Source organism: Gorilla gorilla, chromosome 8, assembly GCF_029281585.2.
Source record: "Gorilla gorilla gorilla isolate KB3781 chromosome 8, NHGRI_mGorGor1-v2.1_pri, whole genome shotgun sequence".
NCBI classification, from domain to species: Eukaryota; Metazoa; Chordata; class Mammalia; order Primates; family Hominidae; genus Gorilla; species Gorilla gorilla.
The window spans coordinates 45,014,361-45,038,319 of NC_073232.2; the positions used below are offsets into that span (position 1 = coordinate 45,014,361).

The 23,959-nt window shown below is 52.2% G+C and overlaps 1 protein-coding gene across 4 annotated transcripts in view; it reads right to left on the reverse strand.

Annotated features, from left to right (window-relative positions):
• ADAMTS14 (ADAM metallopeptidase with thrombospondin type 1 motif 14) overlaps positions 1 to 23,959 on the reverse strand; it is an 86,721-nt gene that overhangs the window by 21,384 nt on the left and 41,378 nt on the right. For 2 of the 4 annotated variants that reach the window (XM_004049549.5, XM_063710021.1), the window contains exons 5-11: positions 11,109 to 11,192; positions 10,235 to 10,382; positions 8,129 to 8,234; positions 6,435 to 6,578; positions 5,162 to 5,294; positions 3,671 to 3,784; positions 1,475 to 1,623 (exon numbers count right to left, since the gene is read on the reverse strand). In XM_004049549.5, coding sequence (XP_004049597.5) covers positions 1,475 to 1,623; positions 3,671 to 3,784; positions 5,162 to 5,294; positions 6,435 to 6,578; positions 8,129 to 8,234; positions 10,235 to 10,382; positions 11,109 to 11,192 — 878 coding nt within the window. Of the gene's footprint in view, positions 1 to 1,474; positions 1,624 to 3,670; positions 3,785 to 5,161; positions 5,295 to 6,434; positions 6,579 to 8,128; positions 8,235 to 10,225; positions 10,383 to 11,108; positions 11,193 to 23,959 lie in introns of all 4 variants that reach the window. The other 2 variants (XM_063710020.1, XM_019035519.4) reach the window with 1 other exon arrangement.

A 23,959-nucleotide genomic window follows, 5' to 3' on the forward strand; every position in this document is an offset into this window, starting at 1 on the left:
TGTGGCTTAATTTCCCCTTGCAAACAGGGACTATAATCCCTCTTATTTTACTCACCTCCTGGTGTGTCTGTGAAGAATAGTAAGAAAAGGTATTTTATAGTCATCTATGCTCTCTTCTTCATTAAGTCAAGAGGATTGGGTAAGACTTGATACAAAGTGTCCAAGTGCTGGGGTTAACAGTACCCTACTCATAGACATGTGGGAGAATTGCACAGATTTTTGTACCTAAGTGCTTAGCATCCCACCTAGCACAAAGTGCTTGACATACTATAATAATGATTATTATAACAGCAGCTGTATTTCATTAAGTATTTAATTTGTGTGAGCATGGTGCTGAGAGCACACATATTATTTCATTTAAGCCTCATAAAATAAAAATAGTTCTTATTACACAGGAGCTCAATAAATGGTAGCTTTGATACCAGTTATACCAAGGGATAATTGTCGGTCATGCCTGCAAGGTGATTTTCTCAGAACAGGGACCCCTGGGCTTTTCTATAACCACAGACTTTGTATTCCCGACAGATGAAAGTTACAAGGCAGTCCATTTTGGTTCATGTGTGTAGAAGGTCAATATAGCTGTCCGTATTAACTATACGGCTATATTCTCTAAAACAAAGGAACAGCTGCTTCAATAGGCAGTGAGTTTCCCATCCCTAGCGATAAATAACAGTATGAATGACCACTCCTGAGGACACCAGAGCCACTGTGACCCTACAACTTTGCGATTCCGCAGTCTTCATCATACCCCTCAGTGCTGTAAGGGGGTCAGGCCAGGCCCTGTTGTTGTGGGGGTTCAGAACTCCTGCATTCCTAGAGCCAACCGACCCATGCAGCTGGCCTTGGCCAGTCCCCATCTCCCGTGGTGCTGTTCTAAACAGGCTGCTTCTGCTTGGAGATGGAGATGGAGAACTAGGGCTCAGATGTCCCAAAACCATGGAGTTGGGGAGAAGATCCCTATAGAGGGGATGAGAAGGGAGAATGGACATCTCCCCCAGAATGCTAAAACTCGGGGGTGGGGAAGAGGGGAAGGAGCTTTGATGTTAGAAAGAGTTAAGAAAAATTAAAGGGAGATTTTCTCCATGTGGTAGAAAACAAAGTTAGGAAATTGATTCTTCCAACAAAGAGCTTAGATCAGTGTTTCTCAAAGTTTAGCCAGAGGGTCGGGGTCATGAGAGGACTTGTTACACGCATGAAGAAGTAGGGCCACCCAGACTCTGGGGAATCTTCTGCGCATGAGCTTGAGAACCACTGGTTCAGACAAACGCACAGAAGGCAGACCTGAGAGTCCTTAGTGGATGCAGGTAGGAGTGATCTGCCTCCACCAACAAGTTTGTGTCCTCGTGCGTTAGCATACACAACCACCCACAGGGGCCCTTCTCTCCTGCACTGTCTCCCCAGTGCCTTCCCCTCCAAGCCCCTCCGCCCTGGGGAGGGACTCCCTGCCCTCCCCACCCTAGCCAAGCACACTCACGAGGGGTTGTTGCAGCTCCGGCTGCGGGATCGCACCCCGCCCCCACACGACCGCGAACATGACCCAAACTTGGTCCAGGAGCTCCAGCCTCCATCCTGGCCATATGTCTGCTCCGGCGACTTCCAGATGCAGTGACCTTTGAAGCACCACTGGGGCAGAGCAGAGGGCATGAGGTCACCCTGGGCTGCTGCTGCTGAGCCCACCCGGGGAGCCAGAAAAAGGGATAGCAAGAGCGTGAGCCTGGGTTTAGGCAGAATCCCACCCCTAGCATGAGCTGAGCAGCCTTAAACAAAAGGCTTGCCTTTCTGGGCCTGTTCCTCAACTGGACAACGTGGGTAACTGCACCTGCTCATAGCTTCTGATGAGATCATACCCAGTATACAAGGCCCTCCAGAAATGGCAGATCTTATGATGAACAGTGATAATAAATGTGCAATTATCTACACACCCGGGAGTAATAAAAGGCTGATAGGGGAGAGAAGACACAATCTTCCCACACTAGCTAGAGTTGATCTTGGCTCTGTATCTTCACCTTCCAGGGATCATGAGATGTGCTTCTGGGAGGCAGACCAGCCATGCAGGGAGGTCTGTGCATGCAGTGGAAGGAGTGTATGCATGAAGGATTCCTGGGTTTGAATCCCAGCTCAGCAATACTAGCTACGTGTGGCTACTTTAGCTTGCTGAGCCTCAGTTTACCCACCTGTTATGTGGGACTGCTCTAATATCTATACAGGCCTTAGCACAGGGCCAGGCAATAAGGGAGGGCTCAACTAGAGGCAACTCCCTTCCCTTTTCCTATAGGGTAGCATGAAAAAAATGCACAAAGCTCTCTGGGCAAAGTTCATCTCCCAAGAGATGAACTCAGTGGTTCTCAACCTTGGAATCACCTGGGGGAGATTTTACAACTTCAGATGCCTGATCTTCACCCCAGACCAATTGAGTCAGAATCACTAGGGGTAGGAACTTTTGGAGGCACTATAATGAGGTGTAATTTACGTACTATAGAATTCACTCATTTCATGTATGCAATGCGATGACTTTTCATAAATTCGCAAAGTTGTCCAATCGTCACCACAATCCAATTTGAGAATATTTTTATCACCTCAAAAATATTCTCTGTGCTCATCTGCAGTCACTTCTTGTTCTATAGGAGAGGTTTTAAAACTACCAGGATGATTCCAATATGCAGCCCAGATAGAGAACCACTGATGAACTGTCTCGTGAAACTGTGGCTGGGGAGGGTCTGGAACTTTGAAAACACCTGGGAAAACTTAAGAAGTGGAAAGACCTGGAACAGCTATAACCCATCAAGGACCTGCCAGGCCAGGGGAAGCTCCAACCACCTGTGACAGGACAAGCCCCAGAGCTGCTCAGCAGGACAGGTGTGAATAGGAGGAGCCTGGCTAGGGCAGGAGGCAGGGGGCAGGCTGGTGGGGTGGCCCTGGGGCTGGGCTCCTGCTGATGCTGAGGAACCACCTCTCCTAGCACCTGGCTTCTTCCCTGCTCCCTCACGTGCCTTGACATGAGTCAGTTATCTCAGAACAACCCTGAGGTTGGTCAGGTGTTGGCGAGTCAGAAAAGTTCAATGAATGGCCCAAGGTCACCACAGTGTTCAAGGGCAGGGCCGGCAGCAGAGCAGAGCTGGGTTTCAGACCCAGCCACGGGGTCCCCCGGGCAAATGAAGCCCTGGCACCCACACATGCATGAGGGAGCAAACACAGGACACTCATGAAGGAAGCTGGTGTGGGGAGAACACGTGTGTCTCATGCTCAGAGACAGCATAGGGGTGGGGGAATAGGCAGGACACACAGAGATTTCTCTGCATCCCTTCTCTGCTAATCACTCCCTGTGGGACCCCATAAAGTTCCTTAATTAACCTGCCTGCTGGGCCTCATTCTTCTCATTGGTAAGATGGAAGTAAGCCTTCCTGTCAGATGGGCTAGGAGATCATGCTACCCTCAGCCAATTACAGAGACAAAGGGCTGTGGGCTGGGAGAGAAGACAGGGTGAGTTTATGGGAAGACTCCACGTGTATTTACCCACACACTGGACTCACCACTGTCTTCTAGCACCACCCCCAACTCATATAAGCACTTGGAGGGAGGGGTCAGGGTTCACTCTGGGATCCACCCCCATGCCAGTGATGGATGCCCTGCACCCCAGGAAGGCCACTCCTGCTGCACACCCCACAGGTACCTTGCCGGGTGCACACTCAGTCCCATCCAGCGGGGGCCCCTTCTTGGTCTTGCAGAAGTATGGGTTGTCAGGGTGGCTGCACCACAGCTGCTTGCAGGGCTCAAAGGTCCTGAACTGCATGGCAAGGGAATGGGGTCACCAGACTGGACTGGCTCTTTGTCCAAGAACAAAGGGCAGTGATGGAGAGAAAAGAGGGTGTGATGAGTGCAGGCACCCAGGGCACTGCAGGGAAGGCAGCCAGAGCCCCTCACCTGCGTCAAGTTTACTCAACCCCAAGTACCGGCAGCCTCCAGGGACCCCTCCTTTCTCCATGGTACTGAGAAAGAGCCTAGCCATGGCCCATGCTCTTGTCGTTCTCTCTCCAAGGCCTCCCTCCCCCGCTTTACAGAGGCCATTTGTCACTGAGCTGGGACTAGGGTGTGAGGCTCTGGGGAGGTCTGGGTTCACAGTGCCCCTGCCCTGAGCCCTGTGCACATGGGGAGAATTAAGGGGACTGCTGCTTTCCAGCCCAGACCCCCCCACCCCAGTACTCCAACGAGGCTGGGACTCCACCTCCCTGTAACTTGGACACCCAGCCATGCCAGAGGTTGATGACCTTATGTTTCAGATTGTCCAGAGAAGCCATAGCTTCCTTAATATTCCCTCTTATCCCCTGCCAGCCAGACAAGCATCCTACAAGTACAGCATTTGGACCCTGAAATCTCATGTCCTGGTCCTCTGCCCACAACTCAGGCACTTTGTCAGACCACATGTCCCAGACAGTGGGGAAGGTGTCCACACATGGTTGGGGGCGCTCCCCATTCCATGGAGGTGAAGAGAGCTGCATTCCCTGATGGGTAGTATGAAGCACCCGGGTCCCCAAGGCCTACCCCCTTCAGAAAGCCCCCTACCCCTGAGATGGCCCATTCTCTGACAGCTCAGCCTGGGCCCTCGGTGGCAGCTGTTGAGTTCTCTCCTAGGGGACTCTAGCTGATCTCAGGCTCAGCAGTCTCCCCCTGCGCCATGCTGCAGGGTAGGGACAAGGTTATGCTCCCTTGTATCTATGTCCTCAGGCACAGGCAGCAGGGACATGGAACTGACACTCTGGAGAGAGGTGATGTGCAGGTGCAGAAGGTGGGGAGTTAGACTGAAAGACCTGGCACATCCCCGGAGGGTGTGGGACCTGCTGCTCCACCAGGCCAGAGCCCAACACCTTATCTGGAACCTGGGCTCCCTTGCAGTATCCAGACAGTATCACATCAGGTGCCCACCCTCTCTGCTCTGCTGTTCCCATCTTTCCCAGGGCTAATGCATTCCCAAGCCACTGTGTCCACCTGCCCCCACAGGTGTTCACTCTGCATCCCTGCATGGTGGCTGGCACTGTGTCTGTGGGCCCATCACCAGGCCCACTGGCCAGCTGGGCAGAAGGCGCCTCATGAATGGTCAGCATGGGCCACAGAAGGACACTGCCCTGGCCCCCAACCACCTGGCAGAGGCCAGATGGCTACTTACTGCCAAGCAGGTCTGGTATCCACTGCCAAAGTCAAAGCGGCACTGCTCATCCATTGAGTAGTTGATCCCAGGCAGCTCTGGGGGCTGGGGCCAGGCAGGATCAAAGGGGTCATCGAGGAGGCAGTCGTAGGAGCTGCCAGTGGAGACAAGGAAGGTGAGCCAGGCCGACAGCAGGAAGTCCCAGGCTTTCCCTTCCCAGGGGCTGGGGTTTTCATGAGCAAGGCCTGCAAGAATTTGCACCCGCTATCCTGTGCCCAGCGCTGTCTCTTCCTGGGAGGACGGGCTGCCCTGAGCAGCCCCTCACTCAGGACCTCACTCCCACCAGTGACTATATCTGGAAGGGCTCCATTTGCAGCCAAAGGCGAGGGTACCCAGACTGGGATTAGATACTCAGCTTGCAGCTGGATTAGGAGGTCATTTTGCCCACCTTAGAGGGACATGATATGGCCAAGACTAATGGTTGATTCATAGACAGTTTGAGGGCTCACTCTGTACTGAAAGAAGGAGAAAAGCCTACCATGCAAGATGGACCCTGGGTGAGCTGCCCTGGCCAGCTCCTGTACGGGGCTAGTGACTATATCTCTGCCTCCACCTGCCCCCATCCAAATCCACTTGGCCTCCCATTCTCAGGCCTCAAGGTCCTGAGTCTAACACTTGCTCTGTACCTGAACATCCTTGAAGACCCAGGAGCTGACCAGCCAGGCCGGAATTGGGAGTGTGCTGCTGGGGCCAAGGATGGGAGTGGGGAGAGGAGGAGCTCCCTCCTCAGCATGCCCATTTCCTTGGGACCTGGGGGAAAGCCATAGTGGCACTGTTCATCCATTGAGAAGTCGATCCCGGGCAGCTCTGGGGGCTAGGGCCAGGTGGGCTCAAAGGGGTCGTTAGGAGCCACTGGGTTTAGAGCCCCAAGCCTCAGCCCAGTGGCTCATAACCTTCAGCAGGCATAAGTATCACCTGCAATGCTTGATAAATCCAGCTTCCTAGACCCAACCCCAGCAGAATTTAACTTACCATCTTCCGTGAGCCAGGGGGTCTGCATTTTTAATAAGAATTCTATGTAAATGGTCACCTGAACACGTTCTGAAACACTAGACTAAGCCACCTGCTATGCTAATGGGGTATGTTTTAGGCCAGGTTTGGCGGGGAGGCGAGATGAGTCACAGAAGAGTCAAGACAGGGGAGACGTGGGGAAGCCAGCCAGCTGTGTGATGTCTGCTCAGAGTGGCAGGTCGCATGCTCCCCTATCCCATCTCTGAGGGCAGGAATGACCTACGGGAGGTAGCGGCTGAGCTCCAGCTTGCTGCAGCGGGACCAATGGAAGCGGTGGAAGGCAGCCTGCACCAGGGGCGCCATGACGCTGCCCAGACTGGTCTCATCTGCACAGCCATTCCCCTGACCGTCATGCTCCATGCCGAGCCTGGAATGGGGAAGACAGAGGAGTCCTGATACATCCCAGGAGCCTGCCCCGGGAAGGCAGGCAGGCAGGCAGGCCAGCAACAGGAGACCCTGACCTGACCCAGAGCTCAGATCGCTCTTCCTGGCCTCAGTTTTCCAGCCACGTAGTGGGGAGGACCAATCTTCTCTCCAAGGCTGCTCCCACTGGGACGGGGCTCATCCTGCCCTCCAAGCCTTCGCTCCTGCTGTTCACCACTCCCAGACACCCACCCCTTCTGTGAGCTCCACCCATGTTCTTACAGCTTCCAAGGCCAGATCAAGCCCCACTTGGCCACTGGTCCTAGCTGTCTCACCTGTGGGCTCACCTCCACAGCAGGAGCCATCTATCCCACCATTAAAAACTCATAACCATTCGCTGGCTTCCCATGGAGGGCCTTTGAGTGCAAAGACCAGGTTTCATTCAACTCAACTCAACCTCATTTCTTGAGCCCCTGTCAGCGCCTGCCTCTTGAGCCTCTCCAAGACTCTGCAAGGCTGGGCACAGAGCTTTGCACATGGTAGCCACCTACCATAATAAGAGTCTACATTTAAAAGTTTGCTCTTCACAATTAGTCATTAATGCCAAATCCCAAGAATTCTAAGTTCTTAAACATTCCCAGATGGCTGCATCTGGCTTTGATTGCTAGGCAGATACACAGGCCTATAAGCTTGACCTTGTGTCTCCACAGGGAGGGGCCTCAGAGGTTCCCCTGGTGTCAGCCCCATGTTGCAGGTGTGGAGAGGAGGTCCCACCTGCCTGGAGGAGCAGAGCTGGGATAAAATCTAACAGGGCTGATGGTGTCTCTTTGGTTCTGCCCCTGTGACATGGCATGACCTACTGAACAGTAGCTCATTTGTGTCCACCCAGCATGTAGCCTCTTGAGGGCTTCTCTGTCCTGGTCTCCACTGTAGCCTCATTCCTAGAATGGGGCCTGGTGCATGGTAGGTGCTCAAGAAATATTGAATGAATGAACACACTCTAAACAAAACCCAAAGCCCTAAGATCAGGCAAGCCAGCCTCTGCCTGGCCCACTGCCTAAGCTCTAAGTGCACCTGTTTACAGTGGGCTCAGGCCAGCTCTCCAATGAGTGCTGAGTATCAGGGTGGGCTGGATCAAGTCTTAGAAAGGCCTCAAATGTGGACGTGATGGAGGGAAGCCAGAGATCAAGACCACCCAGAGAGAGCAGGCCTCTGCGTGTGATGGGGACACTGCCACTGACCCACCCAAAGGCAGGGCCACATCTGGTCCCCTGTGGCCCTGGGATTTGGAGGCTGGGCCCAAGGCAGGCCCAAATTACTACTCATGCCCCTTGGCTCCTCCTAACTCAGGTTAGGGCCTCCCTCTACTGGTAACTGCAGGAGGCCATGCAGCAGTGGCAGGCCAGCTCCTCTGACACTTCCCAGGACACTGGGACCAGGCCAAGCTGGGCAAATCCTCCCACAGCCACAGAATTCCCCGGAGCTCACGGCACAGCTGCCAGTCCCACCCACCCTGCTACTGCCAGTCCCACCCACCCTGCTGCTGCCACTTACACGTGGCCGGTCTCATGAGCTATCACGAAGGCTGAGGAGAAGCCATCCTCATGGTTGAGGGCACAGCTCCTCAGGGGGTGACACATGCCAGTGACGGGTGCATACCCTGCCGAAGAGAGAAAGAAAAGGTGGAGAGCGAGGTGGAGGGCAGGTGAGGCAGGACACACTGAGGTCTGTGCCCAGCCCAGCCCTCTGGTCAGTCCTTGGAGTGGGGACGTTCCTGGAGGAAGACAGATGCTCACAAAGTCCCACCTGCAGCCAAACAAACCTGGGCCAAGCCACCCTCACATCCTAGGGCTTGATGGCTTCCCTCTTGGCCTGCAGTTTCCCGGGGTTTATCAGCGCCCCTCTAAACCAGAGAACACCCGGGCCTGCAAACATACTACTTCCACAATGCCTCCCTCCAGTCCCACAGTCAATCAGCAAACAAGCTCCGAACACTTTCTATGCAGGAGTTGGGGGCAGCATTATGTTAGGTACCAGGGGGAAAACAGGAGACTCAGATCCGAGCCTACCCCGATCCTGCAACACCCCGCTATCCAACCACCGCCACAGCTAAAGAACTGTGGTTTGGCAGGGAGATCACGTGATGAGGCATGGGCCAGAAGGGCTAGAATTCAAGAAGCAAGCCAGGGTGCAGCGGGGGAGCTGGAGGAAGGGGAAAGGGAATGGTTTGGAAGGAGTTGAGGGGGACCAGGAATGGCTGATGGAGGGCAGTGAAGGACAGCTGAGACAACTCTTCAGAGGTGGGGAGGACACAGGCCAAGGTGCAGGCAGGCCACACAGGAATCATGGCAGTGCAGGGGGGCCGGCACCAGCTAAGCACTACCATGCATGAGGCCTGTGTCCTAGGGGCCTCCAAGGTGGGGGTAATGACAAAGGCATTTCCCTGCCTAGGCCTGCAGTCCCCCCAGACAGAGCTATTCCTTCACGTTAGAGGAGCTGAAATGTTCTTTTATTTGACATGGTTTGGGGAGTATAGCAAGAGGCTGAGTGGGAAGGAGGTTTCTGGGGCCTCTGTTGTCCTGGAAGGCTGAGATTTGCTCTACATGTGATATACATGTGTGTGCATGTCTGTGTCTATGTGAGTGCCTGTGCATGCATGTACATGTGTCTTTGTGTCTCTACATGTATGCAGTGTCTCTGTGTGTCTGTGTATACGTGTGTGTTTGTATATCTGTACATGTACACACTGGCTTATGTCTATTTGCATGTGTGCATGTGTCTGTGTGCACATGGGCCTGTACATGTGTGTGGATGTCTGTATGTGTGTGTGTGTGTGTGTGTGTGGTGTGTAAAACCACATTTGGAGCTTCAGTCATTCAGACAAGAAATCTTTTGGGTAGGCAGGGCTGACCAACTGATTTCCAGCATTAAAGCAGAAAAAAATAGAAAGCCTTCAACATGGAACCTGGAGATCCAGTTTGAGTCTCACATCTGCCTCCTGTCTGCTAAACCACATGGGCAAGTCTCTTCACCACCCCATGGCTCAGTTTCCCCATATGGGTATCAAAGCTGCATGTTTGCAGAGTATTTACAATTGTCAATACTCTGTCACAAACATGTCATGCACCCCCGGGGCCTTTAGCAGCCTTGGAATGGGGGAAGGCAAATATTATGATGTTCCCCATTCCACAATTGGGAGGACCCAGGGAGATGAAGAGATCTTGGACCACTGGGTTGGCAAGGTGTGGAGCTGGAGGCAGAGCACAGACTTCCTGTTCTGCAGCCCACACAAGCCCCATCTTAGGTGTCCCACAGTCTGCAATGAGGACAGAAGGACACAGTGTGGAGAGAAGCATCTTGAAGCCCATGGAGGGTCTTCCAGCAGCCAGGCTCTGGGACATTAAGCACAGGACCCAGGGCCTGACCACTCACAGCTGCCTGCAGCCTCCACCAAAATATCGGGGACCAGAGTAGGGACCCCTCTACTTCCCACGGTCCCAATAAACCATTGCAAAGCTCATCCTCGGCTGTCCAGGTCCCATCCCTTCAAACCTCCGTGTGGTGGGCCCCAGAGGAGAGCCCATCTGCCTCCAGGCCCAGCCTCTGTCTGCCCTGCATGCTGCACACACCTGGCCATGGCAAATACAGTACCTTGCATACCTGAGGGCCCAAAGTCCTGCCGGGTGAGGAACACAACGTGGTCATGGTGCTCAGCGTGGCTGGGGTCCTGGCGCTGCTGGGAGTGTGCCCAGCGACACACCTGCTCCAGGCTGCGTGAGGGGTTCCCGCGCTCGATCAGGCTCAGGGACTGGAGGGGCCGGGAGAGCACCAACAGCTACATGGAGGGTCAGAGCCCTAGAAACAGGAGGCCTCTCTCCTCCCACTTACAGATGGGAACGCTAAGGCCCAGAGGACTGCAGGACCCACCCCAAGATCACCAGCTGTCCCCACTCAACTGCTGCTGGCACACAGCCCTGCCTGCTTTCAGGGATGTTCACGTGCCAAGCACCATGCTGAGATGCGTTTCTGCTGGGAACTTCACACACACAATTTCCAATCCCTTCAACTAACCTGCAAGGCAGGTGCTGTTCTGAGCATTTCCTCTATACTTTGCATTCATTGTTTTATTTAATCTTCACAATAGCCCTTACAGGAAAGTTTGGTGGCTACCCCCATTTAATAATAGGTGACTGGTAGTCTAAGATTGCAGAGCGCAGGGCACCAGGGCTCAACCATAACATGACTTGTCTCAGTGGCCACCCCACTGTAAGCCCCAGTTTCCCCAAGGAGAGGGATCTCCCAGCGATAAAGGTGTGGAATCGTCAGTTTCTCAGATTGTAGGAACCCATAAATTGCTGCTTACCACCTCCAAAGGCTCCATCACTGAAGCCACAATTCTAATAGCCTCAAGTTCTGATTCTGGAAACAAAGATTCCTGGATGCTTATCCCTGCAGCCCACGCCATTGCTGGTCCAACACTCTGGCCCCACAACCCTTCTCCCCGCAAACCCTGCCTGCTGACAAGGTGGTTTACCTGTCGGTAGCCAACCATGATCAAGCGGACGAGGGCAATATTTATATGAACCCCCAGGGACTCATCGTGGTAAATCTCATCTACCTGCAAGAAGAAAATACAGTTTAAGGGAAGGAAACATTCATTACAGGCCTACTGCATCCAGGTACTGGGGTAGGTACCTAACATATGGTATCCCCGCCGTGACCTTATCAGGCAAGATACTTATCCTACTTTACAGATAAAGAAACTGAGGCTGAGGGGGCAAAATGACCTGCCCGAGGACACACTGCTAGCAAGCTGCAGAACTGGGATTCACATCTTAGACCATGTAATCCCAACCATGAGCTCTTTCCACAAAGCCACAGTGTAAAGGGCCTGGTCTCAAACTCAGCAACTCTGACCAAGACTCATCTTTCCACGTCTGGAGAGCCTCTTCCAGACAGGTCACCTGGCTCAGGGAACCATAGGCCACTCGCCCTAACATCCCTGTGTACCGTTCCAGTTGCCACTGGCATAATGTCTGCCCTACAGTACCCCGGCCCTGGGGAGGCAGCAGTGGGCACTCCTCCAGGAGACATACTCCAGGACCTTGGAGCAGCAGCAGCACCTGGGAGCTTGTGAGAAATGCAGAGCCTTGGGCCCCACCCCAGGCCTCCTGAATAAGGATCTGCAATTGAACAAGATCCCCAGCTGACTGGCAGGCATGGGTAAGTTTGAAGAGCACTGCTCTAGATAATTCCTTTTTCTCACAGGCCCAGGACTGTGGGCCAGTGTCCTGCACAGCTCATCAAAGAATCCAGCCCTTTGCACTCCTCTGCCAGGAAGCTCTTGAACAGTGTTCATGAGGCGGACACTCAGCCTCTGCTTGTCCACCCTCAAGGACAGGGAGTTCACCCTCTCCTGGGGACACCCATTTCCTGAGTGGTCCCATTGGATACTCCAGCTTTTTTGTTTTAAATAACCTTGTTTATGAATACAAAACACTTCACTAGAAACAAAAATTGAAAACTACAAAAAAATAAGAAAATGAAATCACCGACACTACTATTAGTCAGACTTATAATAACTACAGTTAACCTGCGTCATGCCACGTGTGTACATGCATGCATCTTATTTTACAAAATTGGAATCATACTGAATATACTGTTTCTATGTTGCTTGTTTCATAGAACATCACTCAATACATTTAAAAGCCTAATCTTGACCGGGCATAGGCATGGTGGCTTATGCCTGTAATCCTAGTGCTATGGGAGGCCAAGGTAGGAGGATCACTTGAGGCCAAGATTTTTTTTTTTTTTGAGGTGGAGTCTCGTTCTATTGCCCAGGCTGGAGTGCAGTGGTGCGATCTCGGCTCACTGCAAACTCCACCTCCTGGGTTCACGCCATTCTTCTGCCTCAGCCTCCTGAGTAGCTGGGACTACAGGCGCCCGCCACCACGCCCTTCTAATTTTTTTGTATTTTTAGTAGAGACGGGGTTTCACCGTGTTAGCCAGGATGGTCTCGATCTCCTGACCTCATGATCCAACCGCCTCAGCCTCCCAAAGTGCTGGGATTACAGGCGTGAGCCACCGCGCCCGGCCGAGGCCAAGATTTTGAAACCAGCCTGGGCAACATAGTGAGACCCTGTCTCTACAAAAAAATGCCACTGCCGCCGTCAGGGATGTGATGCCAGCAGTGTGGTCAGGGATGTGATGCCACCAGCATGGTCAGGGATGTGATGCCACCAGCACAGTCAGGGATGTGATGCCACCGGCATGGTCAGGGATGTGATGCCACCAGCATGGTCAGGGATGTGATGCCAGCAGTGTAGTCAGGGATGTGATGCCACCAGCGCGGTCAGGGATGTGATGCCAGCAGTGCGGTTAGGGAGGTGATGCCAGCAGAAGTGGAACCCAGCCTCTGCCTCCTGCCCACATGGCTTCCTAGGAGCTGGGCTGGAGCTCCATGCATAGTCTTGCTCTCGCTACTTCCATCTCCCCATGCCCTTCAGCCATAAATTCTTTTCCACTCAAAAGCAAAGTGATCAACCTACAACCCACAAAGCAACCGTTGTCCACCACACGGAGAAGAGGAATAGCGCTTCCAACCACACAGATGTGACAGTCCCATGGCAAGGGGTGAGCCAGGAGGGGAACAGGAGATGTATGCTTTGCTGGCACACCCCTTCTGGGCCAGCCAAGGAGGGAGCCAGGCTGTAAGCACAAAACTGTGGGCGGCAGAAGCCGCGTACATCACCGAGCCCCAGTCCCAAGCCACTTTCCGCAGTGCCCAGAACTGGCAGCTGCCCCAGTTCATGAATGCGCAGACTTCAGAGCAGCTGGTGTCAGGCTTCAGCCACGGGCCTTCCTGGCACCCATATCTGGATCCAATTGAGTAGCAAGACCAAAGACCAGCACCCATTGCGGGGAAGCAGCTCCCCGCCAACACCCTACCACAAGGAACAATGCCAATGCCCACCACAAGAAATGACCATAGTCCAATGAGCAGCAGGGCTTCCTTCCCAAACTCTTCCCCTCCCCAGTGGGAGTAAAGTGCTCCAATGCGTAGAGACAATGTCCTCCTCAATCCACACACCCTATACTTATCCTAGGAGGGACTTCAGGGTAGAGTAGGGGGCACCCAATCAGTCACACACACACATAGGCTCCCTGGTGGAATTCTAAACTAAGGAGTCTTTGCTGATCGCTGAGATGATCATGGATCTGCAGTAGGGTGACCCTTAAGTAACCCTTACTTCCCAGCCCCTCCAACACTGGATCACGGCCTTCCTTCTGTACTGGGGTGGGTAAGTGTTGCACACCTCCCTGAGTGCACTATAAGCAGACTAAGGACAGGATCACAGGCAATGCACGCTCTGCACAGCCACATCTGTGCCCCACGCATACTCACGTAAACCCATCGGTTATCCCGGGGGCAGGAGAAGAAAGGAGTCACTGGGACATTCAGCGGGGGCATCTGCTGGGCCTCTGGGCATCTGGAAATGCCCAGGGCTGCTGCCTTCCTCCACGTGTCTTTCTTGTAAGGCAGACCATGTGAATTGCTGCCAGAATCCTGCCATATTTCTCATTTCTGTACCTCACTCAACAGGCCAAACCCACTCATCAAAGCCTCCAATGACCCTTGCTCCAACAGCTGCCATCTCCAGCTCAGGACATTGAGAGGTCCTTACAGTGGGACTGGGCAGGGGGCTGCTGCCTCTCTGAGCAGGAGATAGAATCACAGCTCATCTGTCCAACATTGGCAGGAGGTGGGGTGAGGCCCCCTGATGCCACTTCCCACTCCCTGGTAACTGGCCTAGATGCAAATGCTATGTAAACAGAAAGGGACAGCCCATCTGGAGATACCACTAAGAAGCAACCCGAGACCAAGGGCTTCAGGTGCCTGGTGTTCTGAGTTCTGCAGCTCAGGCCCCCACCCCCACCACCCAGCTCCAGGATCTGGAGAAAAGGGAAACAGTGTCTGGGCAGGAGGGCTCAGGGAAGTCTCAGTGGAGGAGCTGGAACGATCCCTGGACCAAGAAGGTTGTGGGCCCTTAAAAGGAGAGGGGCAGAGGCTTGCAGCAGGGGAGAGGAAGGCATGAGCCACGTGGAGCCACCAAGAGAACCCCAAGGTCACTGGCAACCAAGGTAGCTAAAGTCAACTGCTTTGGTCTGAATGTTGGTGTTGCCCCAAAATTCATATGTTGAAATCCAACTCCCAAGGGAATGGTATTAGGAGATAGGGCATTAGGGGGTAATTAAGTCATAAAGGCAGAGCCCTCCTGAATGGGATTAGTGTCCTTATAAAAGGAGCCCCTGAAAGACCCCCTCACTCCTTCTACCATGTGAGGACACAGTGAGAAATCACCATCTATGAACCAGAAAGTGGGCGGGCTCTCACCAGTCACCAAATCTGCTGGTGCCCTGATCTTGGACTTCCCAGCCTCCAGAACTGTGAGAAATAAATTTCTGTTGTTTCTATGCTACTCACAGGATATTTTGTTACAGCAGCCCAAACAGGCTAAGCCATCCCCCTCCATCTGACAGGGAATTTCTTCCCAGCCAGTGCTCACATGCACCGAATAGTGGGGAGTTTTTCATCATTGGAAAGTTCCCTGGGGCATGAGCCCTGTTCAGCCTTCCCTTCCACGTCCTCCGCTGGCCTTAAGTCTCCTGCTGGCAGTTTCACTGAGCATGTCTGCTCCCTTTCTGGGGACGGACAGTGACCGCAGTCTCTTATGGACTTCCCTGTAAGCACACCTCCGTCAAAGAGAATAGAGATCACTCACCAAACGGAAAACACTGAATTAGCACCATCTAAGCACCGAGATAAAGAAACCATCAACCTAGAATCCCGAACTCACAAAACCATCTTTTAAGGACCATGATGAAATGAAGACATTATCAGATAAACAAAAACTGTTACACAGACCCCACTAAAGGAATGGCAGGGAAGATGGAAAATGATCCCAAAAAGGAAGCCTAAAGCACAAGGAGAAGTGAAGAGTTTTGAGGCTCTGATAGAAAAGGAGCTTGGCAATGAGAAACAGTTGGGTCTTTTCTTATACTAAATAAGGATGATAAAAATAAACTGCTTTTATTTTATTCCCTTTCTACCCCATTAAAAAAAAGGTGGAGTTAGCCCTTCCATTCCAAGTCCCCTGTTCCAGCCCTCTGGGGCCCTGGTACGCTCATCTGCACACACCCCTGCCATCCCCAGCCCTTGAGTAGGGACCTCAGCATCTTTGATTTGGCTCAAGCTGCCTGAGACTTTGCACAGGCCAAGAAGGTGGCTGGACAGGGCTGCCATGTCTGGTAGAACTGCAGAGGCTGTGTGACACATGGCACCATGGCCAGGACCTCAGCTGCTCTGGAACATGCACAGGTAGCTCGCTGACAGACTCCAGCCTGGCTGTGCACCCAGGACCTGGCCCTGTCTGCCTTGGCCCTCCATGGCTGCCTCCCAAATGCCAGAGGTGAGGCCAGGGAGCTAGCTCAGGGGAGATCACGGATCGCTTCCCATGGTTGGGCACGAGGCAGGATGGCTACGAGGCACACCCACAGGGCAGAACAGAGCAGTGTGTCCAGCTTCCCTGCTTCTCACCTCTGAGCCAAGTTCAAAGTCACCGCTGCGCCATGTTCAAAGTACCTCTGCCACGACCCCTACATTAGGATTCAGCACCACATATTGACCTGAGATAACCACTGGGTATGTACCAGAAAAACAAGCAAAAGTCATCTCTGACCAAGGGAAGAAAAGGCAGCACAAGAGAAGATGGTAGAGGGTACTGGGATTAGAGGGAGGCACTGCTACTCCCCAAGCACCTACTGTGTGCCAGGCACTGTGCCAAGGGCTTGGCATACAGCCTCACAACAACCCTATGGGGAGAGGAATTATTTCCGTCGCATAGGCAAGACATCCAAGGTTCAGAGAGGGTAAGTAACTTGCCCAAGGCCACGCAGCTAGAAGTGAGAAGGCTAGGAGTTGAACTCAGATTTCTGTGACTCTCAGGCCCACTTCCTTAGCCACTACACTCAGCTGCTGTCCAGAACCAGTTTCTGTGGCAGGGTGGCTGGGGTGGGCTTTCCCTGGCCCAGGAGGGAGAATGAGGAGCATTTACAACTCAAGAAGGTTGTAAAAGGTCCACTCACTGCTTGGTAGCCAGGCTCGGGCAGGTCTTAAACAGGGAGAGGTGGAGGCCAGTGCTGAAAAAGCAAGACCGTGGGGGTATTAAGCCCACCCGCGCTCAAACAGAAGCGGAACACTCATTGCCACTAATGGCTGGCACAGCCCACAAGCGCCTCCCCGCATCGCTTCACTGAATCCTCGCGGTGAATGGCCTGGAATTCCTATTATTCTAAAAATAAACTTTATTTTAAAATAACTTTAGGTTCAGCTAAAAGTTACAAGGATATTACAGAAACTCCCCATACCCAGTTTATTCCAAATGTTAACATCTTCCATTACTATGGTATGGTTGTCACAGTTAACGAACCAATACTGACAGGCTGTTATTAACTAAAGTCTACATTCTATTCAGATTTCTCTAATTTCCCCCAAATGTCCTGGTCCCATCCAGGGTGCCACATTCCATTTAAACTTCCTGTCTCTTAGCCCCTCTGCTCTGTTTCTTCTCTGTGACAGGTTCTCCCGCCTTCTGGTTTTTGATGACCAGCACTGAGTCATCAAAAGTCTTGAGCAGCACTAAGCAGGTATTTTGTGTCCTTCAATTAGAGTACGTCTGATGGTTTTCTCATGGTTAGATGGGGGCTATCGGGGAGGAAGCCCACAGGGGTAAGGTGCTTCCTCATCAGGCCATGTCAAGGGTGCATGATACCAGCCTGACTCATCACTGTTGCTGTTGGCCTTCATCACCCAGCTGAGGGAGTGTTTGTCAGGTTTCTTCCCTGAAAGTTACCCTCTGCTCCCTGATTTCCATACTGAATTCTTGAGAAGAAAGTCACTATGTGTGGCCACATCTAGGGAATGGGGAGTTAAAATCCACCTCCTTGAAGACGGAGTCTCTACATGAATAAACTGGAATTACTCTGCATGGGAGATTTGTCCCTTCTTCGTTTATTTATTCTATCATTTATGTTATCAGTATGGACTTTTATCTGTTTTACACCTTGGGCTATAATTGTCTGTGATTTGTTTTGTTGCTCAAATTGTCACAGCTTTGGTGGTTGAGAGCTCTTTGAGTCGGGTCCTGTGTCCTGTAAACACACCCCCATGGTTTGGGGATTTGGGGTATGTTTTTTAACACTTCATTACTTTCTGGCTCTAGGAGATGCTCCGGGGTCATCTTGCATATTCCCTGCCCTAGTCCCAGAGTCAGCCATTTCTCCAAGGACCTCCAAGGAGAATGGTATGCTATCCCTGTTTTCAGGGATACAGGCAGGCCCAAAGGTATACGGAAGCTTGCCTGAGGACAGCAGTCATTGTCAGAGGACAAGCCCAGGCCTTGGAAAACCTGACCTGCTCATGCACCTTCCCTGATCACTTACTGCCTCTGAACCTGGACAGATGTGGGCAACATTGCTTGAAGACAGAGGAATGGCCACAATGACCCCCTCCTGTCCTTTCTCAGTCCTAGGGAGACGACAGCAACATGGAGTCTCAGGCCCTGGACCAGCCCCTTGGTGTGCAACCCTGGCCCTTCTCACAAGGCACAAGGTGAATCTGCAGACCATGTGCTCTAGCCCCCAGCACCCCCAAGACACATGCTGCATCCTATTGAGTCCAACAGGCTCCTCTTTTTCATGTTTACAATCACTGTTGGCCAGGGGGCAGCCCAGGGGTGAGTGTCACTGCCAGTGCAAGCAAGAGCCTCTGTCATTCCTGGTGGCTTCACAACCATAGCCTTCGTCATTTCAGGCAACAAACTATCAGAGGCAGGAATGTGAATTCTGAGTGTTGTCTGAAAACCTCCCATTGACACCTTCCAGTAAAATCAATCTGACTCCAGCATCAAATCCACAGGATGCTGTCCGTAGCTTGTATGAAAATCCAAGGATGCCAGTGGAGCCCTCAGGTGGCACCACCCCTGCTCTCGATGGCAGGCAGGACAATGCTGCATGGAAAGGTCACACACTGAGGACTATGCTGACTATGCTGAAATGTGACATGCAAGGGCACTGCTCTGAATGTGAAGAAGTTAGGGGAACTCTTCACCTGTTCATGTTGCCTTATCTGTGTGTGTACAACAGTAACATATGATAGGCCAGGCGCAGTGGCTCACGCCTGTAATCCCAGCACTTTGGAAGGCCAAGGCGGGTGGATCACGAGGTCAGGAGATTGAGACCATCCTGGCTAACACGGTGAAACCCCGTCTCTACTAAAAATACAGAAAAAATTAGCCAGGCATGGTGGCGGATACCTGTAGTCCTAGCTACTCGGGAGGCTGAGGCAGGAGAATAGCGTGAACCTGGGAGGCAGAGCTTGCAGTGAGCCGAGATCGCACCACTGCACTCCATCCTGGGCAATAGAGCAAGACTCCGTCTCAAAACAAAAAGAAAAGAGTAACATATGATAAAGACCTAAGTCTAACTGAGGTTAAAAGCTGTCTTCTAGCTGGGTGTGGTGGCTCACGCCTGTAATCCCAGCACTTTGGGAGGCCGAGGCAGGAGGATCACAAGGTCAGGAGTTGGAGACCAGCCTTACCAACATGGTGAAACCCTGTCTCTACTAAAAATAGAAAAATTAGCCAGGCATGGTGACATGCACCTGTAATACCAGCTCCTCAGGAGGCTGAGGCAGGAGAATCACTTGAACCCGGGAGGTGGAGGTTGTGGTGAGCTGAGATCACACCACTACACTCCAGCCTGGGTGACAGAGCAAGAGTCCATCTCAAAAAAAAAAAAAAAAAAAAAAAAAGAAAGAAAAAAGAGAAAAAGCTCTCTTCTAATAAGTCTCCAGTAAAAATGCTAAGTGATGAACAGAGTTTCATTGGTAACACTTTTTCGTTCTTAAGGACATAAAATAATGGGGTATCTGACCATCAGTGTGGTCTTAGATTTGATGAAATATGGTACATATGTGAACTTGTCTGTGTGCATACATCTAATTTGGTATGGTACACATGGGTGCGTGTATCTACACAAACACACCTGTGTTACACATGCGGATGACTAAACATGCACAGGTATATGCTTGTGTGTGGGTACCCATATTATATGTGTGCACGCATGTGCATGTGTGTGGGTACCTGTGTTGTATGTGTGTACACATGTGCATGTATGTGGATGTTTAACAGCAATATACTACTACCTGTGGTCTGAGCTCTCTGCCTTCCCCAGCCCTCTGGGGCTGACCCTCGCAGTAGCCAGAGCTGGGTCTGGTTTACCCTGGGTTGGGACACTAAGACCTCACCAAGATGCCATGCTCAGGTGTGCACACACAGACAAGTTCACATGTGTGCACACACAGACAAGTTCACATGTGTGCCATAGTTCATCAAATCTAAGGCTCCATGATGGTCAGATACCCCATGATTTTATGCCACGTACCACATTGGTAGGCCCTGCCTCCGAGGTCACTAGTGAAGTGTTTAAGGTCTTGGAGGATGAGGCTGCTCTCAGGGGAGTGGAAGGAAAGTGCTGAGTCTTCCGACCTCTTTCTCAGCTGCTGCAGGCTCAGCTGCTCCATCTTCCCTCTCTGCCAAGCTCATGATCATGCCCTATATTTTAAAGGGCTGGTGTGGGTTCCAAGTGAGCACTTTTAGCTGCCTTTTAATCAGCACACCTCTTAAAGGGTGACTGTCTCTGGAGCTCCTGGAGCCTACAGGCTGGTCTGGGTGGTGCTCCAGGGATCCAGCTGCTCAGCCCACCTCATGCCCAGGCTGCATGTGCAGAGTGGCACCAGGGTGCACAGGGATGGACCCACCCAGCCCAAAAGAGTCCCTTTCACAAGCCCACAATGCTCAGCATTTATCCCCCACAACCTATTTGTGAAACGCAGCAGCCTCGATGTCCCAGGCTGGCAGCTTGTATGTAAACAGAGGCAGTGTGGAGGCCTGTGAAGGTCGAGCTCTGCCACGTCTCACCACTGCATAGTCTTACCTCTTGGAGCTCGACCCTGCTCATCTGTGGGTGTGGAGGAAACATAGCTTGCAGAGGCAGGAGAGTGGAGGGGAAAAACAGACGTCAAGGCTTTGAAACCAGGCCTGGCCCATAGCATGTGCTTGATCAATGGCATCTGTTAGTTTAAAACTTATTTCAGCCAGGCACAATGGCTCATGCCTATAATACCAGCACTTTGGGAGGCTGAGGCAGGAGGATTGTTTGAGCTCAGGAATTCAGGACCAGTCTGAGCAACATAGTGAGACCTTGTCTATTTTTTAAAAATAAAAATAAAAATTAGTTGGGCACAGTCAGCCATGCCTGTAGTCCCAGCTACTTGGGAGGCTGAGGCAGGAGGATCACTTGAGCCCAGGAGGTCGAGGCTACAGTGAGCCATGATCGCACCACTGCACTCCAGCCTGGGTGACAAAGCAAGACCCTGCCTCTAAAAAGTGTGTGTGTGTGTGTATTTGTGGAGTGAGGTGCTGTCCACGAAAGCAAAAGTGTTGTGTGAACCATAAAACTCTCTTCGCAGGAGGGTGCTCACTACCACATATCTCTCACACCAAGATTCCCAGCACTCTCCTTCTGTGATGCACATCATTCTCTGCTCAGTGGGTTTGCTTTGAAAATTCCTGTGTGTGGCAATCGGAACTAATACCATAGGTCAGGGGGTCTCAATGGACAATTTGATGTGGATGATCTCAGTTGGGGGAGCTGTTCTGTGCATTTTAAGATGTTTAGTGGAATCCCTGGCCTCTACCAACTAGATGCCGGTAGCACCCCATCCCCTCTAGCTGTGATAACCAAAAATATCTCCAGACATTACCAAATGTCCCTGGTTAAGAACTACTGCTTGGGTGGGTGCCATGGCTCATACCTGTAATCCCAGCACTCTGGGGGGCCAAGGCAGGAGGATTGCTTGAGGCCAGGAGTTCAAGACCAGCTTGGGTAATATAATAAGACCCTGTCTCTACTAAAAATTAAAAAAAAAAAAAAGAAGAAGAAAATTAGGCAAGCATGGTGGTATTCACCTGTGGTGCTTAGGAGACTGAATCAGGAGGATCCCTTGAGCCCAGGAGGTTGAGGCTGCAGTGAGCCATGATTGCACCACTGCGCTCCTGCCTGGGTGACAAAGCAAGACCCTGTCTTTAAAAGAAAAAAAAAAAAAGCCTGGGCACCCTGGCTCACACCTGTAATCCCAGCACTTTGGGAGGCTGAGGCGGGCAGGCTGCTTGAGGTCAGGTGTTCGAGACCAGCCTGGCCAACACAGCGAATCCCCATCACTACTAAAAATACAAAAATTACCTGGGTGTGGTGGCACGCCTGTAATCCCAGCTACTCAGGAGGCTGAGGCAGGAGAATCACTTGAACCTGCGAGACGGAAGTTGCAGTGAGCTGAGATCGCACCACTGCACTCCAGCCTGGGCAACAGTGAAACTCCGTCTCAAAAAAATAAAATAACTTTTAAATAAAATAAATATAATAAATAAAATAAACTTTGAAAAGAACTACTGCTTTACAGTGAATGAGTTTTTTACTTTTCGCAAAAGCAGTTTTGGGGAAGAGACATAAAAGAAGAGAAAAAGACCAAAAAGAGAGGGAAGAAGAGGATTGTCTGCTTCGTGTCAAGGAGGATGAGCTCCTTAGAGTTTCATCTACCCAAAAGGAGAATGTCTGGCAAAGCCACACTCTCCGTCAGCAGGAAAGCAGTTTTTGTGGTGTTCCAAACCAGGCTTTATGATGGATGTGTAATGCATGTCAAGGGCAAACAAACAAAATGCCACCCTTCCAGGCTGAGGCCACCAAGGCCCTGATCTGACAGCCAACTGTGCCAAAACCTCCCAGGTCTAAAACAGGCACCAAGCTCTTCTATACAGGCCATCTGAGCAGGCCCCAGGCTCAGAAAGGGGCTCTGAGGCAGGTCAGAGCTGGTAGGACCCTACAATTGGCAGAGGTGCTAGCCAGTGTTGTCCCGGCAACCACCCCAACATCTATGTATTGTCAGCCAGGTGGGGCAGGGTGGGGAGTGGAGGTGAACCAGGCACCTATCATCCAGACAGGCTGGCTGCCAAGAGGGTTTCTAGAGGAAACAGACTGGAAGCTTCTGGCTGCAACCTGGCTGGGAGGAAATGATGAAAGGGCCTCTCTGTCTCTCTTCTCACCCTCCCTGTGCTCCAGCTCCAGGCCCCAGGAGGTTCCCCAGTCTCCCCATGTCCAAAGAGGTCCTCGCCCCAGAGAACTGATCCATCACCCCTGGGCCAGGAGAGGACCCTGGGAACCTGCAGATCCACCTTGGATGCCACCATGAGGAGCTGTTCTCATGCCTCTTCTTTACGCCACAGTCCATGCTGCTGCCTTGCCAGCCATCCCGCCACACCTAGATGTCAGGGAGGTCTCTGCAGGCTTCTGTCACCTGTTGCCACACACTTGGATCTCCTTCCTCAACCCTACCCCCACAACCTTGCTGTGCTGTCTGCCGCCCTGGCCCGCATGCCCTCCCCTCTCCAGATTGCCCTCTCCCCCAAGGCAGGCTCAGCAATGAGCCCCTGTAGACAGCCCTCCTCTCTCCACAACCCCACAGGGACAGCACCCCCTCTAAGCTCCTTCGTACTGGTACCATTCTCAATGGTTCCCTGATTATTCCATAGGACTAAGGCTTGTTTTTGCAGCCAGACCAAAACTTCTACGATGGGAGTCTGTCTGTGATACAAGGCACACAACACGTACTCACTAAATGCTGAAAACAACTACCCCTTTATGCTTCAAAGTGCTCAAATGGTTCTCTAGTCCTGAGATTTGAAGAAGTCTTAAGGAAGATGACCCAGTATAGATGTGCAAACAGGCACAGAGAAAGACAGCGCCCAGCAGCATGTGCGACAAGGCTGAGCGGGGAGCCTGGTCGCATCATCTGAAGCTGCAGGAATATCCATAGCACCTCCCCAGGTCAATGCAAAAGACATACAGGAGGCAGGGTCACCCGGACTGTCCCTCCAGCTGCCCCTGACAGCAGTGCCCAGGGCCTCGTCAGATAACTTTGGGTGCTTCACTAATGGCTTCTGCCCCCTCCTCCCTGGGTTGAGAGCACAATGGGACCATCCATCCCAGGAACCAGATCTCCTCCCTCTGGTCCCGCCAGCCCAGACCTGGCCCCGGAAATCAGGATCAGAAATGGTCACAGCAGACAGGTGTTCCAAGGGGAATGCAAAGGCAAGCTGTTATTACTGGCCCCATGGAAATCCCCTAAGGCAATTCGAGTGTCAAGCATCCCAGCCGAATAAAAGCTTCCACACAATGGACAGGATGAGCTGCTGGTCCCCAGGGAGGCAG